This window comes from Wyeomyia smithii, chromosome 3 (assembly GCF_029784165.1).
Source record: "Wyeomyia smithii strain HCP4-BCI-WySm-NY-G18 chromosome 3, ASM2978416v1, whole genome shotgun sequence".
NCBI lineage: Eukaryota > Metazoa > Arthropoda > Insecta > Diptera > Culicidae > Wyeomyia > Wyeomyia smithii.
In genome coordinates this window covers 100,650,437-100,670,177 of record NC_073696.1, presented here as the reverse complement: position 1 = coordinate 100,670,177, position 19,741 = coordinate 100,650,437, and the positions used below count along the sequence as shown (strand labels likewise).

Here is a 19,741-nt window from a genome sequence, read left to right as displayed (position 1 = left end):
GCGCTGCTTGGAGAGAATCCCATTGCACACATGGCAACGTTCAATAGGTTGCGGTGGGCCGGTCACGTCGTAAGGATGCCGGACGACAACCCTGTGAAATTACTTCTCTTTAGTAACCCTGCCGGCACCAGAAATAAAGAGGCGCAGCGTACACGATGGCTCGACTCGTTCGAAGGAGACTTGCGGATTGGTAACGTAATGTACTACGCACTTCTGAGCTGGCCAAGGGCACGGAACGGTTGAAAAGCTATAATCTTCCAGGTCAAACCTTTGTTGACAAATGGTCGACAAAAACGGAAAAAAGTGCAGTGTAGATAGCTTTTGGTGGTAAGACAGCATCAAGTATAGGCTTAAGATCGAGGGACGTATTGGGCCTATTGTTTTTCTTTATCGCTCTATGGAAAAATACAGCATAACATTTTATATTCGAGTTTAACCCAATTGTTGAGCATAGGCTATTGGTTTTTATTTTCGTTTCGATCTGCGGTTTCAATAAATTATTGTTGATTACTTGTTTTCTACTAGCTAAGAATTTTATGCTATCGTCTTCCACACTCTACATACGGTGTGAATATAGTATACGACTCGTATGGCCTAGTTGTGCCTGTCTACTGTATGCAATTTAGGGCCATTAATTGAGAACTTCAGTGTTTGAGAACTGTAGTATTTGATAGTAGCAGTAGAGTAGTGAATAGTCGGCAATTCAATTAATGTAGATATGAATGCTAGAGACTCTCGTATTTTAGGTATCAATCTGCTTTCCATATTAGGACAATTATTCGCGCTTCAAAATTTGGCGAAAGTTTACCTAGTATCAAAGTAGTGTGTAAATAGTGGCATCAGCTTTTGGGCTGCTGATAATTTAATTGCGTTTTTAAGAAAGGTATTCGGTCGAAAAAAGATAATGTTTTCTATGGTGGCATGCTGCTACGATTGTTCTGTGTTCAATTGATCCTAAAAGTATCGTTCATTTTTCACCAAGAATTGTTTTGTGGCTAAACCTGTTTTTGGCTCGCTTTTAATTTGTCGTTATGCATCAGATCACAAGGCACTCTAATTACTTGTCTCTTCAAACGGAGTTTACAAGTTTACGATTACAGGGTGGTGGTCTATCTATCTATCCTCTTGCCTATATTCCGTGTTCTTGCGAGAATTAAAATAACGATTACAGGCTATAATTTGTAAGTGGATCCAACGAACCAAAAATTTGCGTATTCAAGTTCTTTTTCTTGTGCATACTGGGTCATTTTGACCACTAGTGGTAATAGTCGTGCCTATTGTTCATTTAAAATTTATACGAACAGTGGTCTAGTAATCCTACAGGTCTAATAAGGATATGTTGTATTGTTCTACTTCAGCTTACAGATTATAGAGTTATCCTCTACGAGGGTGTTGCGAATAGTGCGTTCTACGAAAAGAAGGGATATGTAATTAGGAAAAGTTGATGAATACATTAAACATTGTAGTAAATTTCTTACAAAATTGAACATTCTTTTTTGAAAAGGCTTGGTTGCTTGCGTATGAGCTAACGCTCAAATCTTTGCTTTTGAATTATGCAAAATTAAATAAGTTTGACTACGCCCATTACAAAATAATGTAGGTTTGATTCTGTAGATTAGATATTTTCTACTTTCTCTCGAGGTCCTTACATCTGCAGATTTGAAATGTAACTAGTGATTGGCGACTGGTATTAACTCGGCAAGGCAAGGGCAAGGTGAACAAACGGGAAAATTTTAAGAAACACCGTTACAGATTAAAATTGAAACCTGCCGTGGGGCTTTTTTACATTAAGTGATTCTTTCGTGTAATGTGGTGTTACCTCCGAATTGTTCGAATGTAGAACCAAAACAATGTTTTATGCCGTAGATTCAATGTAAAATTCAAAATATTTGAAAAAATTGTCATCTCTTTCTACTTTTTCGTAGTTTTAAATTTAAACGCATTGAAACATACGCTGATGGCGTGTTTGTTTGCTGTTTGCTTTACTCGTATGCAGATTGTTTCATTTTTACTGTATTTCATATTGGCTCAATTATTTCAGGACCGGATAAGTTTCTATGTTCGAAATGTTTATTGTAGGAGAACATCGTTAGGCATCCTTAAACGAATACAAGATAAAACGCATATGAACGAACGAATCAGTAAGTATATAGAATAAATGGGAGTATTGTTATAAAACGTAAATAAAGAGAATCATCATTGTATCATTGAAAGTACAACTCGCGAGTTTAAAATGTTCTAAATTATTGCATGATAGAGAAGTCTTATTTAAGTTAATAATATCAATAACGAAAACATTTGTGAATGACCTGTATTTTAGCACGTTCTTTTGGAGTGCTATTTTTTATTGTTACTTCAGAACTAGCCAGAGCAGGAATTAAAGCTTCGCCCAACTTTAGTGCAAATGATTATAATATTTGTCATAGAGTAGTTTCCTCTGCCAATTAGAACCGGCTTTTCCTGTAGCGATTGCATTCTTGTGTGCCATAGTCTACTAAGTGGGAAATATGGAACTAGATCGCCCTATATAACATTAACGTGAAAACAGAAGAAATCAAATCTGTTACCGAGGTTGAAAAAGTATCTTGCGGAAGACTTTAGATCATTTTGAAAGGGGATAATAAAATATGGGAAAACGGAAAAAAGTTATCACAACGTATGCAACACTTTATAATCACATTTTTGTACAAAATTTGCTATCATAAATTAAGGAAGTTTTTTGCTTTTGTAGACGACGATCCTGCCATATATTCCCCTATTTTTTTAAATAATTGTTATGCATAATCAATAACCGTTGAATATATCAATTTCAATTTTACCTAGTTCATCACAGATGCTTGTGTTCTCTAAAAACTAAATTTGCTTTCTGTAGCACTTTTACGCGCCCGTTCAAAACGAACAAGTACTTGATCCTATTAAGACAATTCAGTAAGTCAGTCGCCCGTAGATTACGCTGGAACCGAATGATCGAGTTGTGAAACCGGCCAGGTGCGAATCTGACGTACAAACCTTCATGTTTCAACCACATTTTGATCGATCGCCGGTTCTGATCAACTGCTTTCCTGTTGCGCTTCGGCCGCATCTCACGACACACTGTACGGCAACAACGGGTCGAAATTGAGTAGATCTGCTTCGCTTGTCGCATTTTTGTATCCCCAGGACTTCATAGCGGCTACACAGCTGTCCTGAATTATTTTAACCTGTAATTCATGGTAGTTGATTAACGGTTGCCGATTTATTCGCCAGCCTATTATTCACCTCTTCAAACGTGAGATCCTTCGTCCAATGGAGAGGCGCTAACTTGGAGTCTCTGAAGGTGGAGCTGACTCCTCCGATGTCCTGTTTCGTGTGCGTATCCAGGAACGCTTCAACTGATGGATCGAACGGAAGACCGTAGAATTTTAAAATCTCTTTGGTCATTTCGTACGAGTTCAACGAGAGGTCTTCGTAGCGAATTGCACTGGAAAAAAGAAAAAATCTTATTTAGAGTATATGTTGCAATAGAAAAAGAGTTAAATCACAAAACACAAAGACATTGTCTATCTATGTCATATTACTTGTTGGTTTTTTGCGGTTACTAAAGCAAAATGCGGAAATGTCTTGCAGAAATGTTTCATTTATTCAACTCTAGTAAATCGTAATAAAATTGGTAGTACATTATTTATCATCATGGAATCAAATTTCAAATTTTCAATGTTCACCTCTGGAGGCCACGGGAAAATGGAGTAATGACTCGAATTTTCCACTCTCCTCACTTCCTTTGTAGCAACTTTTGATTTCAATAATAGTTGTTTCTTCCGAGAATTATCGTGCAGTTTTTGGTATCGTTCATGGATAATTGAGCTTGTAAACGTTTTTCTTATTCATTACGCTTTAGCGGAAACGAGAAATCGACAAGCACCAGCAAAACGGGCCAAAAAATGAATGAAAGTGGGTCTAAAGGCATTGAAAGCGGACCAAAAACGAAAACTTACCATTTCTGGGAATAGCTGCAAGCCAAAATCTAGGTACATGACAACTCAGAGATGAATAAAGAGGAGAACTCGGATACGACATGCTCTTCAAAATTCGTCCTTTCATTGATGCAGTGAGAGCCAATTTTCTAGCCTAGAAAATTCCTTACTCCATAAAAAATAAATCATCAAATAGTCATAAACTAAGTTTTTTTTTCGAAAACTACGTTGTTTACATTATTTTCTATAGTATTTGAATAAATACTTCAAAAATTTTTAGAAATTTTTTTTTCGTGTTTTTAAAAAAAGTCCCTGCTATGCTCATAGGTGCTCTGGAGCACCATTTCAAAATTCGCTTTTTTCTTCAAAATTCAATGTTTTACAGTGATTTCAACTACCCTGCAAAGTATTTCGCCTAAATTGACCCGGAAAGCATTTTTAAATCATGAAAAACCTCATGAGCGGGAGAGGGTTAAGTATCAAGCCGTAAGTGCTGAAGTTTAACAAAGCTATGCTGTTGGCGCTCACTAAGTATAAACGGGTTGAAATATGCAAAAACTAAACCAACATAGTTTCCGAAAATACTGTTCGCGCTTGTAGAGAAATGCCACGAAATCGCCATACTAAAATCTTTGTGAAGTTCAGTTCTATCGACAGAAATTGATAAGACTATAATTTTCAACATTTGAAAGTTTGAACTTGTCGCCGCTATCATTTGTGGTTGGAATAAAAAATTCAATATAGAGCAAAATCGCGCGAAATGAGCTATGGTCGAGTATTGAACGTTTTTGATTTGAATAAAACTTTGCACACGTACATATTCGGCGAAGCAAATTAAGCATTTTCCACAGATGGAGAGATTTTTTAGACCCATAAGTTATTTTTTAAGAGGGCGCATGCTTTCTGGCATAGGTATTAATTTTGTCAATTTTGAGTTAACATCGGATTTTGGCCTATCTTTTAGTGTTTTTTGCCTTTCTCCTAGAAAGGTATAGCAATCACTGAAAAAACCAAAGATATAAAAGTGCTCCAGAGGGTCGAATCTCGTATATCAATCGACTGAGTTCGACGAGCTGAGCATTTTCTGTATGTGTGTGTGTGTGTGTGTGTGTGTGCATGTATGTATGTAACAGTCTCTCAATCTGACTCAATTTTCTCAGAGATGGCTGGACCGATTTTAATGAAACTAATTACAAATGAAAGGTCTAGTTGCCCCATGAGACCCTATTGAATTTTATTGCAATCGGATTTTTAGTTTTGAGGTTATGTATCAAAATGTGAAAATCACAAAACTTCATTATCTCAGAAACTACACAACCGATTTGAACAAAATTGGTATCAAAAAAACGGGCTTGTATTTTGAACCATTTGTAAAATAATTTTATGTGGATCGGACATGTGGTTCAAAAGTTATGTAAAGAAACGTATTTCAAAGACTGTTTAAACTCACTCACTTTCCTCAAAGATGGATGGACCGATTTTCACAAAATAAGTTGCAATAGAAAGGTCTAGTTGCCTGATAAGACCCTATTGAATTTTATTATAATTGGATTGTAACTTTGTCTGTAATGTATCAAAATGTAAAAGTTATGAAACTCCATTATCTCAGAAACTACACAACCGATTTGAACAAAATAGGTATCAAATGAACGAACTGTCTTCAAAACCCCTAAATAACTTATTTTATGGTGATTGAACATGTAGTTCGAAGGTTATGAAAAGAAACGTGTTCAGAAAACTTTTTTAAATTAAAAAAAAAAGCTATAATTTTAATTTTTTTGCCTTTCTCCTAGAAAGGTATAGCAATCACTGCAAAAACTAAAGGTATAAAAGTGCTCAAAAGGGCCGAATGTCGTATAACACTCGACTCAGTTCGACGAGCTGAGTATTTTCTGTATGTGTGTGTGTAACACTCTCCCAATCTCACTCGATTTTCTCAGAGATGGCAGGACCGATTTCAATGAAATTAATTGCAAATGAAAGAAATCAAAGATATAGTTATCGGTTTTCGTTATACTCTACTAATTTTTTTTGGAAATAAATATTGCAATTCAGTCCGCAAATATATATTTCGACTGTGACGTACAGTCTTCCTCAGTGCTTATGTGGACTGGTAAAGAGCAAAGCGTAAATCCTGTTTTTTATTTGTAGTAGGTAAAATGAAAATTTAGCATTCTTAATTGGAGTTAGGTAGGGAATTATGCGGTCGATTGTTTACCGTACCATGTCTGGGGTTTTTGGGAAGCAGATTGAATAGCCATGAGGGGTGATTACCTGCGTCTTTATTGAGAAGCGTGCATAAGTGTTGTTTATAAATTTCTAAACTTTCAGCTACGTCTAATTTCCATAAATTATTAACGGGGCGGAGGAGGTGAATGTTATCCGAAGTTAGTGGATGTTCCTCGTTAAAAATATGTTCAGCAACTTTTGATTTGAAAAGGTATGGTGGGGCATTTTTTGAAACTTTACTTGCTTTTGTCACTTCTGCGAAATGTTCTTTGAAACGTATCCCTAGGTTACGTTTAGTTTGTCCAATGTAAACCATGTCACAGTGACTGCATGCAATTTTATAAATTCCAGCTTTGTTCAGGGTATCAATAGGGTCTTTGGTAGACCCCAAGTTTGTTTTGAGTTGGGTATTTCTACTAGTGTAGACAATATCCATCCCAAATTTTCTAAATTTTGAACGAAGTGTGCGTGTCAAGTTAACGTCATATTCAACGGCTACCCTTTTCAGATCTTCTGTTATTGGGGTGAGCTACCGCTCATGGCAAGTCCGTCCCAATTGCATTTTTGTCAATTTTGAGTTTATTTATGGAATCAATTCCTTTTTAAGGCTACTTTCGATAGAACAAATATTTTTGAATACTTCGTTCTGAGGAACTATGAAAAAAATAGCAAGTCGGTTTGTCCCATAGCAAAAGTGATCGCAAGTCGGTCCCATTGCAAAAATCTTCGCAATTTAACCCCACAGCCAATAATGATTATGAAAAATGTGATATTTACCACAACTTATGGTCTTCAGGTTTAGAATTGGATGTACCAAGTGATATTCGATAGGAGGTTTGATTGAATTTTACACGTTCTACATCGTGTGGCTCTAGCTGATAGTACAATGTTTTCTTCAAGACCAAATTTCCACCAGTAGCTTCTTTCAAATTCGGAAATCTTTTACAACACTCACCCCAATAACAGAAGATCTGAAAAGGGTAGCCGTTGAATATGACGTTAACTTGACACGCACACTTCGTTCAAAATTTAGAAAATTTGGGATGGATATTGTCTACACTAGTAGAAATACCCAACTCAAAACAAACTTGGGGTCTACCAAAGACCCTATTGATACCCTGAACAAAGCTGGAATTTATAAAATTGCATGCAGTCACTGTGACATGGTTTACATTGGATAATCAAAACGTAACCTAGGGATACGTTTCAAAGAACATTTCGCAGAATTGACAAAAGCAAGTAAAGTTTCAAAAAATGCCTCACCATACCTTTTCAAATCAAAAGTTGCTGAACATATTTTTAACGAGGAACATCCACTAACTTCGGATAACATTCACCTCCTCCGCCCCGTTAATAATTTATGGAAATTAGACGTAGACGTAGTTTAGAAATTTATAAACAACACTCATGCACGCTTCTCAATAAAGACGCAGGTAATCACCCCTCATGGCTATTCAATCTGCTTCCCAAAAACCCCAGACATGGTACGGTAAACAATCGACCGCTTAATTCCCTACCTAACTCCAATTAAGAGTGCTAAATTTTCATTTTACCTACTACAAATAAAAAACAGGATTTACGCTTTGCTCTTTACCAGTCCACATAAGCACTGAGGAAGACTGTACGTCACAGTCGAAATATATATTTGCGGACTGAATTTCAATATTTATTTCCAAAAAAAAATTAGTAGAGTATAACGAAAACCGATAACTATTTCTTTGATTTCTCAATCACTCTGCTAAGACGCTCGTTATAGATTTTCTAAATTTGCAAATGAAAGGTCTATTTGCCCCATAAGACTCTATTGAATTTTATTATAGTCGGATTTCTAGTTTCGAGGTTATGTATCAACATGTCAAAATCACGAAACATCAATATCTCAGAAACTACGCAACCAATTTGAACAAAATCAATTTCAAATGAATCAATTTTAATCTCACTCATGTTTCTCAGAGATGGCTGGACCGATTTTCATAAAATCGGTGTCAAATGGAAGGTCTAGTTGCCCCATAAGATCCAATTGATTCGTTTTGCAATCGGACTATTACTTTGCCTGTTAAGTTTAAAAATGTGAAATCCAGCTATGAAAAGTAAAATTTTCACAAGACTACTTAAACTCAATCACTTTTCTCAGAGATGGCTAAACTCACTAAATTAGTGTCAAATGAGAGTTCTAGCTGCCTCATAACACCCTATTGAATTTAACTGTAATCGGAGTGTAACTACGTCTGTGATGTATCGAAATGTGAAAATCACGAAACATCATTATCTCAGAAACTACACAACCGATTTTAGCAATATTGATATCAGATGAACGGGCTAGTTAAGGGTTAACTGATGAATTATGATTCAACAAGTGGTTTCATAAATCGGCTGCTCTATACGTTCCCGTTTCCCATTTTCCGTTATGCAATAAATTGTTAAAACAACGAAAGTCTATTATCTCAAAGATTACACGACTTATTTAACATAACTAGTGTCATACGAACGAATTATCTCTTAAACTTACAAATAACTAACTTTATAACAACTTGATATGTGGTTCAAAAGTTATGGAACGAAGAGAAATTCAAAGACTATTTAAAACTATACCTGCTTTGATCGATATATGTGGGCTCAACATAATTTAAATGTGGTATCGTACTATTTGAACGTTCCCGGTTCCGCTCGTGATGAAATTATTCGATATTAAAAGTCATTTCTCTTATTTCGCTAGTTTTCAAGCACTAACTTTACGTCAAATTTCATATTCAATACTTCAATTACAACATCAAAATTTAAGAACCCAAAGAGTGAATAAACCTTTATTGGATTTGAGCATTCATGTAAATCTATTTTTACAAATAATAAGTTCATTCTGTGCCGAACACGCATCAGTATCGGACGTGTGATCGGTGATCGCTCCGATTGAATATAAAACAAAAGACGTGTGAACAAGTGTTGGCATTGTTTGCCTGGTCGAGTGAAATAAATCCGGGTTCAAGGTCGCGCCTTTGTGCAACTGTTTCGCATCGTGACTACCAGCTGGTGCGTAAGCCGATTTGGCTGCTGGCTGAATTGTGCTACAGCAGTGGACGAGACACAAAAGAGGAAAGAGAAGAAGCCATCAGTTGACAGTGAGTTGTATCGCTGTGTGGAGTGATCTCACACCTGGCTCGCTGCAGTGCGTCTTGAACTGTCCTACAGATCAGACGTTTTTTCGGTTGCTTGTGGACTGGTCTTTGACTGCCTATAGCTTCAAAGTTTGTGTTTTGTCAGTGTGTCTTTTAAAGACTACCTGAAAGTTATTTCCCATCAGTCTTTCTCAAGACTACCTTTTTTTAAATTTAACATTTGTTTTAACTTTTTTCGTATCACCTGAAATGGCTGGACGGAAAAAGAAACCTCGCATCGCTGCGGGGAGGAAAAGAGAGGCATCTCTTTCTGACACATCGAGTGTCTGTAGTGACAATCCTTTTGATATTTTGCCTGAGCAAGAAGCTGGTGAAATGGAAGTTACCAATAATGAAACTATACAAAATATAAAATCTTTAAAAAAGGAGAAAGTTCCACCTATTGTGGTAACTATTTCTTCTGAATTTAATGTATTCAAAAAGGAACTTTCAACGTTTGTTTCTGACGTTAAAGTTATTTATCAAATTGGCCGTAGAGGTGAATGCCGCTTATTAGCCGACTCAGTAAAGGGTCGTGATCGTCTTGTTCAGTATTTAACTGACAAGATGTACAAATTTTTTACATATGACACCAAGAACGCCAAGCCGTTTAAGGTTGTCTTGAAAGGTCTCACCAACGATCAAACCGTTGATGAGATCAAACTTACTTTAACAGAATTACTTGGCATAGCCCCTACCCAAGTAATTCTAATGAAACAAAAATCACGAGGCGAAAACAGTCAGAGAACTGGAATTTCCCTTGTTAATTATTTAATTCATTTTAACCGCAATGAGGTTAACAACTAAAATTTTTTGAAAAAGCACATGCTTTGTATAATGTGCGTGTAAAGTGGGAAATTTATAGGAAGTATGGCGGAGGTGAAAAGCATATCACCCAATGCCGTACTTGCCAACGTTATGGCCATGGTTCCAAATTCTGTAACATGGACCAAAAATGTCTTAATTGTGGAGACTCTTCTCACAAAAAGGACACATGTCCTGTGAAAGAGAGTAAAAATTTTCGCTGTGCGAATTGTAACGGCAACCATATGTCAAATTTTTATCAATGCCCAGTCCGTTTAGCAATTGTTAAGGCAAGGCAAGGTAAACAAAATTCAATTTCTCAATTAAAACCAACTTCAAAACAAAATTCTCCAAGCGTACCAGTGACGCATAGTTTACCTACTCCTTTGCATACCCGTTTAACTTATGCACAGGTTACAGGTAGTTCGAACATTATACCGCCTAGTGTTGGTAGTTCGAAAATGACCGTTAATATGGGTAAGCAAAACACGCTAGAAAATAATTGTACACCTATTACTCCAGCTAATATTGCTGCCGAAAATATTTTTTCTAATGTCAACTGCCTGGGGCCTATTACGGCAGGTAAACTTTCTTTTTTGCAACAGGCAATGTTCGATCTCATGAACGCCATGTTGCAGGCAAAATCAATGTTTGAAGCCATTCAAATAGGCACAAATTTTACTATTAAAATTGTTTCTAATTTAAAATTTAGCAATGATTTTAAATAAAACAATTAAAATATTAAATTGGAATGCTCGCTCATTGAAGGCCAATGAGAATGAGCTTTTTAATTTTTTAACAGTAAATAATGTGCATATTGCAATTATTACTGAAACATTTTTGAAACCTAACATAAAATTAAAATATGATCCCAATTACGTGGTTCATAGATATGATAGGATTCAGGGTTCCGGCGGTGGAGTTGCAATTGTTATTCATCGCCGAATCAAACATCGTGCTCTTCCCCATCTTGAGACGAAAGTTATTGAAACTTTGGGAATTGAAGTTCAAACTGAACTTGGGATTTTATTTATTGCCGCAGCATATTTACCATTTCAATGCACACGCGAGCACAAAAATTATTTTAAAGGTGATTTACAAAAACTCACCAGAAATCGTTCGAAATTTCTCATAATCGGCGATTTTAACGCTAAACATCGTTCATGGAATAATTCTCAAAGTAATTCCAACGGCAAAATTTTATTCAATGATTGTTCTTCAGGATACTATTCTATTTTGTCTCCGAATAGTCCTACATGCTTTTCTTCTGTAAGAAACCCTTCAACAATTGATTTGGTGCTAACAGATCAAAGTCATGTATGTAGTGATTTGATCACACATGCTGACTTTGATTCTGACCATCTTCCAATAACTTTTTCTTTATCACATGAATCAGTTTTAAACCCTATGAGCTCTGTTTTTAATTATAACAAGGCTAATTGGGAAAGATACAAAACTCATATTGAGAGAAATTTCAATAATGAGCTTGATTTGCAAAACGAAGTGAATATTGATTCCGCTTTGGAAGCATTAAAATGTGCAATTGTTGATGCCAGGAATTATTCTGTTCCAAAGGCTCAAGTGAAATCTGATTCATCAATAATTGACGAAAATCTTCAACTTCTAATTCGTTTGAAAAATGTCCGCAGACGTCAATATCAACGTTCTCGTGACCCTGTTTTTAAAACTATTTATAAAGATTTACAGAAAGAGATTAAACATAGATTTACTCTTCTGAGAAATCAAAATTTTGAGACTAAAGTTGAAAAATTGAAACCATATTCAAAACCATTTTGGAAGCTGTCGAAGATTCTTAAGAAACCTTCAAAGCCTATTCCAGTTTTAAAAGATGGTGAACGTTTTCTTGTATCCAATGAACAAAAGGCTCAAAGACTTGCTCAGCAGTTTGAGAGTGTTCATAACTCAAATTTGAATTTTGTGAGTCCAATTGAAAATGAAGTCACACGTCAATTTGATTTAATTTCTTCCCAGAATTTTTTACCTGCAGAAATAATTGAAACTAACTTGAATGAGATTAAATCAATTATTAAAAATTTCAAAAATATGAAAGCACCTGGTGACGATGGAATCTTTAATATACTAATCAAACATCTCCCTGAGAGCACAATGGAATTTTTAGTGAAAATTTTCAATTGCTGCTTCAAAATTGCATATTTTCCCAAATTATGGAAAAATGCAAAAATTACTCCCATTTTAAAACCGGATAAGAACCCAGCTGAAGTTTCAAGTTATCGACCAATCAGTTTGCTTTCTTCAATAAGTAAACTGTTTGAGAGAATTATTCTTAACAGAATGATGTCACACATCAACGAAAATTCAATTTTTGCAAATGAACAGTTTGGATTTCGCCATGGGCATTCCACAACTCATCAATTGCTCAGAGTTACTAATATGATACGAGCTAACAAATCTGAAGGTTATTCCACTGGAGCTGCTCTTTTAGACATAGAAAAAGCATTCGACAGTGTTTGGCATAAAGGTTTGATTGCGAAATTGCAAACTTTTAATTTTCCAATTTTCCTAATCAAAATTTTAAAAAATTATCTTACTGATCGAACTCTGCAGGTTGTCTATCAGAATTCAAAATCTGATAGATTTCCTGTCAGAGCAGGTGTACCTCAAGGTTCAGTCTTGGGTCCAGTCCTGTACAACATATTCACTTCAGATCTTCCTGATTTGCCTCCAGGATGCACAAAGTCATTGTTCTGCGATGACACAAGCATTTCCGTAAAAGGAAAAAGCCTTCGTGTCATATGCAGTCGATTGCAGAAAAGTTTAGATATTTTTTCTTCCTACTTGCAAAAGTGGAAAATCTCTCCCAATGCTTCTAAAACTCAAATGATAATTTTTCCTCATAAGCCTAGGGCTTCTTTCCTCAAGCCAAACAATAATCACGTTGTCAAGATGAATGGGGTTATTTTAAGTTGGTCCGACAAGGTTAAGTACTTGGGACTAATTTATGATAAAAAACTTATTTTCAAAGAGCACATTGAGAGTATACAAGCCAAGTGCATCAAATATACGAGATGTTTATATCCTCTTATTAACAGGAATTCTAAACTTTGTTTAAAGAACAAACTTTTGATTTACAAACAAATTTTTAGACCAGCAATGCTTTATGCTGTACCGATCTGGTCAAGTTGCTGTTCAACAAGGAAGAAAACGCTCCAAAGGATTCAGAATAAAATTCTGAAAATGATTTTGAAGCGTCCTCCTTGGTTTGGTACACTCGAATTACATAGACTTACTGGTGTTGAACCATTAGAAGCTATGTCAAATAAAATTATTAACAATTTTCGACAAAAATCGTTGCAATCCTCAATTGCTACGATAAGCTCTCTTTATAGCCAATAAGTTAGCAATTAAGTTAGTTGTAAGTTTACTTCCCCTTTTCTGACAAGTAGGTTTAAATCCCTACGAATGATAATTCCTAATTGCGAAAGCAAACAAATCCTAACAATTAAAATTACAAATTTCTAACAGTGCTGAGAAGTCACCATTTGTGATTGGACACACATACTCATTATTTACTAATATTTATCATAAATACTTAAGCTACTAACAAATCCCCCCTTAATACCTGGCTCGCTGCTGGTGGCTGTTTGGTGCTGCTGTATTGGTGCTGCTGGCTGTAACGGCTGCAACTTCGAACGATCGGACAACCAACCTTACTGGAAGGGAGAAGTAAAAAGGTACGTGCTCTTGTCGGCGCTAGTGCGCTAGACTTAGCGGGATGGATGTAGATCCCTCGCCTCCCGCGCCACCATCCCCGAACCCCTCTGACCCTGACCCTTCTGTTACCCCCTCCCCTGTTCATTCTTCAGTCCCCCCTCGCCCCAGGCTTTACCCAGACGGAGCCCAGGGCAGCTATACTGTCTATTTTCGGCCAAAGGCGGGACCGAAATCGAAACAGTTGAACCTCTTGCAGATTTCTAAAGACCTGACGAAGGAGTACAAGGGCGTGACCGAAATTTCCAAGGTCCGGCCTAACAAGCTCCGTGTCGTGGTCAGTAACCTGAAAGAGGCCAACGATATAGCTTGCTCTGAGCTCTTCACACGCGAGTATCGCGTTTACATACCCGCACGAGACGTGGAGATCGACGGTGTCATAACCGATTCGAGTCTGTCCGTCGAGTGTATACTGGCAAGTGCCAAAGGGTGCTTTAAAAACAAAACCTGTCCCGATGTAAAGGTGCTCGACTGCAAGAAATTGCGGTCAGCATCGATCATCGGTGGCAAAACAGTATACACCCCGTCAGACTCGTTTCGAGTTACGTTCGCCGGGTCAGCGCTACCAAGCCACGTCTCGATCCACCGGGTTCGTCTCCCTGTGCGATTATATGTGCCTCGCGTCATGAACTGCCTGAATTGTAAGCAGTTAGGCCACACCGCCGCCTACTGCTGCAATAAGGCACGTTGTGGCAAGTGTGGGGAGAATCATGCGGATGATTCCTGCAGTAAAAATGCTGAAAAATGCATTCACTGTGGGGAGAGTCAGCATGAGCTCTCGACATGTGCGGTGTACATGCAGCGCAGGGATAAAATAAAGAGGTCTCTCAAAGAGCGTTCGAAGCGTTCTTACGCTGAGATGCTGAAGAAGACCGTTACCACTTCTTCCATTACATCAAACCCTTATGATCTGTTGTCCTCTGATGAAACCGATTCTGACGATTCACCAGCGGGAACATCTTACGCCAATCCTGGGGAGTCTGGAAAGAGGAAAAATATTACCTCTCCTAAACTTCCCAGAAAAGGTCCAAAGATTTCTCAAAGTGAAATGAAAGTTACAAGCAAACCAAACAGTGCTGCGGAAAAACCGAAGCAAACTCCTCCTGGGCTTGCAAATTTAAAGTCCCAGAAGGAGTTCCCAGCACTGCCAGGAACATCTAAAACCCCAGTTGTTTCTTTTGCACATCCAGTTGATGAAACAAACTCTGGATTAGTGAAATTTTCTGACATTGTGGACTGGATTTTTGAAACTTTCAATGTACCCGATCCAATTAAAATTTTATTTAAATTTAATCTTACAGCATTTCTCCCAACAGTTAGATCATTTTTGAAGCAGTTGACTGCCCAATGGCCCCTCCTTGCAGCGATTGTATCCTTCGATGCCTAATTCAACTGCGTATATGAAGGATTCTCTCTTTGTCTTACAGTGGAATTGTAGAAGTATTTTACCAAAAATATTCGTTTAAAGTTTTGATAAATAAAAACAAATGCGATGCATTTTCCCTTTGTGAAACTTGGCTTACTTCAAATATTGATCTCAACTTCCATGATTTTAATATTATTCGCCTTGATCGAGACACCCCATATGGAGGAGTACTTTTAGGGATTAAAAAGTGCTATTCTTTCTATCGTATTAACCTCCCCTCGATTCCAGGCATCGAAGTTGTCGCATGTCAAATGACAATACAAGGTAAAGAGCTTTGTATTGCCTCAATATATATTCCTCCCAGAGCACAGGTTGGGCAACGGCTGCTCTTTGATTCAATAGAACTTCTTCCCTCGCCACGTTTGATTTTGGGAGACTTCAACTCTCATGGCGTGGCTTGGGGATCCCCTTACAATGATTACCGCTCGTCTTTAATCTATAACCTTTGCGATGACTTCGACATGACTATTTTAAACAACGGCGAAATGACACGTATCCCGAAACCTCCAGCGCGCCCAAGCGCGCTGGATCTATCCTTATGTTCGACGTCGCTACGGTTGGATTGCACATGGAAGGTAATCCTCGATCCTCACGGTAGCGACCATTTGCCTATTCTTATTTCAATTAATAACGGGTCAACTCGCATGCGACCAGTTGACATTCCGTATAACCTCACACGGAATGTCGATTGGAAGTTATACGAGGAAATGATTTCAAAAGCGGTCGATTCGATTCAACATCATCCACCACTTGAAGAATACAACCTCCTCGCGGGCTTGATTCTCGACGCCGCGTTGCAAGCCCAAACGAAGGAATATCCCGGCGTAACGATCAAAGAACGGCCTCCCACTCCGTGGTGGGACCAAGAGTGCTCCGATGTCTACACGCAAAGATCCGACGCGTTTTTGGCCTACCAGAAGGGAGGTATACCTGGCGACTATTTACGGTATTCGGAGCTTGATACCAAGCTTAAAAGCTTGGCTAAAGCAAAGAAACGCGGATATTGGCGTCGGTTCGTGAACGAGACGTCGAGGGAGACATCGATGAGCACTCTTTGGAACACAGCCCGAAGAATGCGGAATCACGTAACGGTCAACGAAAGCGAGGAGTCTTCAAGTAGGTGGATATTTGATTTTGCCAGGAAAGTATGTCCGGACTCTGTTCCTGAGCAAAATATTGTTCGTGATGCGTCTCCGGGCCACGACGCGATAGAATCCCCTTTTACGATGGCAGAATTTTCAGTTGCTCTCCTGTCCTGTAACAATAACGCGCCTGGGTTGGATAGAATCAAATTCAACTTGTTGAAGAATCTACCCGGCAATGCCAAGAGGCGCTTGTTGAACTTGTTCAATAAGTTCCTGGAGCAAAACATTGTACCGCAGGATTGGAGGCAAGTGAAGGTGATCGCCATCCAAAAACCAGGAAAACCAGCTTCTGATCACAACTCTTTAGGCCGATTGCAATGCTATCCTGTATCCGGAAATTGATGGGAAAAATGATACTCCGTCGTTTAGACCATTGGGTCGAATCAAATGGCTTACTATCGGATACTCAATTTGGCTTCCGCCGTGCCAAAGGGACGAATGATTGTGTTGCGCTGCTTTCAACAGATATTCAGCTGGCGTATGCTCGCAAAGAACAAATGGCGTCTGCGTTCTTGGACATTAAGGGGGCTTTTGATTCCGTTTCTATTGACATTCTTTCGGGCAAACTTCACCGACAAGGATTTTCTCCAATTTTAAACAATTTTTTGCACAATTTGTTGTCCGAAAAGCACATGCATTTTACGCACGGCGATTTGGCAACTTTTCGCATTACCTACATGGGTCTTCCCCAGGGCTCATGTTTAAGCCCCCTTCTTTACAACTTTTATGTAAATGACATCGACGAATGTCTGGCAAATTCATGCACGATAAGACAACTTGCAGACGACAGTGTAATCTCTGTTACAGGAGCCAAAGCTGCCGATTTGCAAGGACCATTGCAAGATACCTTGGACAATTTGTCTGCTTGGGCTTTACAGCTAGGTATCGAATTCTCTCCGGAGAAGACTGAGATAGTAGTTTTTTCTAGAAAGCATGAACCTGCTCAGCTTCAAACACAATTAATGGGTAAAACGATTTCTCAGGTTTTGGTACACAAATATCTTGGTATCTGGTTCGACTCTAAAGGCACCTGGGGTTGTCACGTGAGGTATCTGATGAAAAAATGTCAACAAAGAGTGAATTTTCTTCGTACAATAACCGGACAATGGTGGGGAGCCCATCCAGGAGACCTTATAAGGCTTTACCAAACAACGATATTGTCTGTTATTGAATACGGGTGTTTCTGCTTTCGCTCCGCAGCAAACACACATCTGATCAAACTGGAGCGAATACAATATCGTTGTTTGCGTATCGCCTTGGGTTGCATGCAATCGACCCATACGATGAGTTTGGAGGTCTTAGCTGGAGTACTACCATTGAAAAACCGCTTTTGGAGCCTGTCTTCTCGTATTCTTATCAAATGTGAGGTCTTGAACCGTCCCGTGATTGAAAATTTTGAAAGGTTAATCGAACTTAATTCTCAAACCCGTTTTATGACATTGTATTTCCATCACATGTCCCAAAATATTAACCCTTCTTCGAATATTCCAAATCGTGTCGACTTATCAAATACTTCTGATTCGACTGTGTTTTTCGATACATCCATGATAGAAGAAACTCGTGGAATCCCGGATCATTTACGCGTGCAGCAGATCCCCAAAATTTTTTTCCAATAAATATCGAAACATCAACTGCAACAATATGTTCTACACTGACGGATCACTTCTTGATGGGTCCACTGGCTTCGGTATTTTCAATAACAATTTAACCGTCTCCCATAAGCTCGCTAATCCTGCTTCTGTTTACGTCGCAGAATTGGCTGCAATTAAGTACACCCTAGGGATTATCGAAAAATGCCCACGGACCATTATTAGGCTCTCCGATCGATGAAAGATGTTGAGCACTCTCCGTATTGCCTGGAGAAAATACGGGAACATCTGAGTGCTTTATCCGAAAAATCGTTTCAGATTACCTTAGCGTGGGTCCCTTCTCACTGCTCGATACCGGGCAATGAGAAAGCGGACTCTTTGGCTAAGGTGGGCACAACAAACGGTGATATTTATGAAAGACCAATTGCTTTTAATGAATTTTTCGCACTTGTACGTCAGAATACGATCATCAGTTGGCAAAATGCTTGGACCAGGGGGGAATTGGGAAGGTGGTTACATTCCATAATCCCCAAAGTATCGACGAACCCGTGGTTCAAGGGGTTGGATGTAGGTCGGGATTTCATTTGCGTGATGTCCCGGCTTATGTCCAATCACTATAGATTTGACGCGCATCTCCGTCGTGTTGGGCTCGGGGAAAGTGGTATCTGTGCCTGTGGTGAGGATTATCACGACATAGAGCATGTGGTTTGGTCATGCCCTGTACACCGTGACGCCAGGTCTAAATTAATAGCTTCCCTGCAGGCCGAAAGTAGGCAGCCGGCTGTTCCTGTTCGTGATGTCTTGGCGAGCCGTGACCTATCCTACATGTCCCTTATATACGTTTTCCTGAAATCCATCCACGCCCCAGTTTAATCCTATTCCCTTCCGCCTACATCCAACCAAACGACAAGAACACGTTAAGATCCCGGATCCGGAAACAGCAACTAGACCCGCACGATACTCTCAGGTCCCGAGGGAGACAACCCAATATGCCAGTCCGTATTATCTTGGCCCAGCAGCGGAACATATTCAATATGCTGCTTACCTATGGCGATGGAAAACCATCAAACAACAAATCAGTGCTTTTAATGCAAAACATTCTAGCTTTAAGTTAGATTTAGTATCAGCTCGTAGTCGGCAGCGAGGATAAAAAATTTGCTTTTAGTTATTAAGATACTTTAGAAAGTAAGCTACCAGATATAATTGGCGCCGTTAATCATTAAATTGTATTTGTGCCGTGTCAAATAAATTATAGATGAAGAAAAAAAAATAATAACTTGAATGAGAAAGGCTGAGTCTGACCGCTAGGTGGATTAATTTAGGTTTTTTTTCAGATGTACCAATAAAAAGTAGTGGTTTGCTTAACAAAATTGGAAATCAATACGTAGTCGAACTGTCCCATTGCGGTTACTTCTCTCTTCGGTGTAGAATGTAACGGCAAGTCAGTCACACTCAAGGTTTTTATCATGAAATCAATTATTTCAGTGGTTTTTACAACGTAATTAGTGCAGGCTAGTATGCAAACTATATTTTAACATGAATATTGTTGAAATAATTCTTGAATAAGTGATAACTGAGTGTGAATAAAATATCTTTCAAAGCTGTTTCCTCGATTTCATATTTTTACAGATGGGACTGGCTTGCGGTTACCGGCAGTTCGGTTCGATAGAAAAACTATTTTAGAATGAGTTGT

At 38.4% G+C, this 19,741-nt stretch overlaps 1 protein-coding gene across 3 annotated transcripts in view; it reads right to left on the bottom strand.

Annotated features, from left to right (window-relative positions):
• Nucleotides 1–418: 418 nt before the first annotated feature.
• Nucleotides 419–19,741, bottom strand: part of LOC129729516 (carbohydrate sulfotransferase 5) — a 61,350-nt gene continuing 42,027 nt past the window's right edge. For 2 of the 3 annotated variants that reach the window (XM_055688144.1, XM_055688145.1), the window contains 2 exons: nt 3,259–3,460; nt 419–3,200 (listed from right to left, as the gene is read on the bottom strand). In XM_055688144.1, the coding sequence (XP_055544119.1) occupies nt 3,084–3,200; nt 3,259–3,460 (319 nt within the window). In that variant the 3' untranslated portion in view covers nt 419–3,083. The remainder of the gene's footprint in view (nt 3,201–3,258; nt 3,461–19,741) is intronic. The other variant, XR_008728685.1, reaches the window with a different exon arrangement.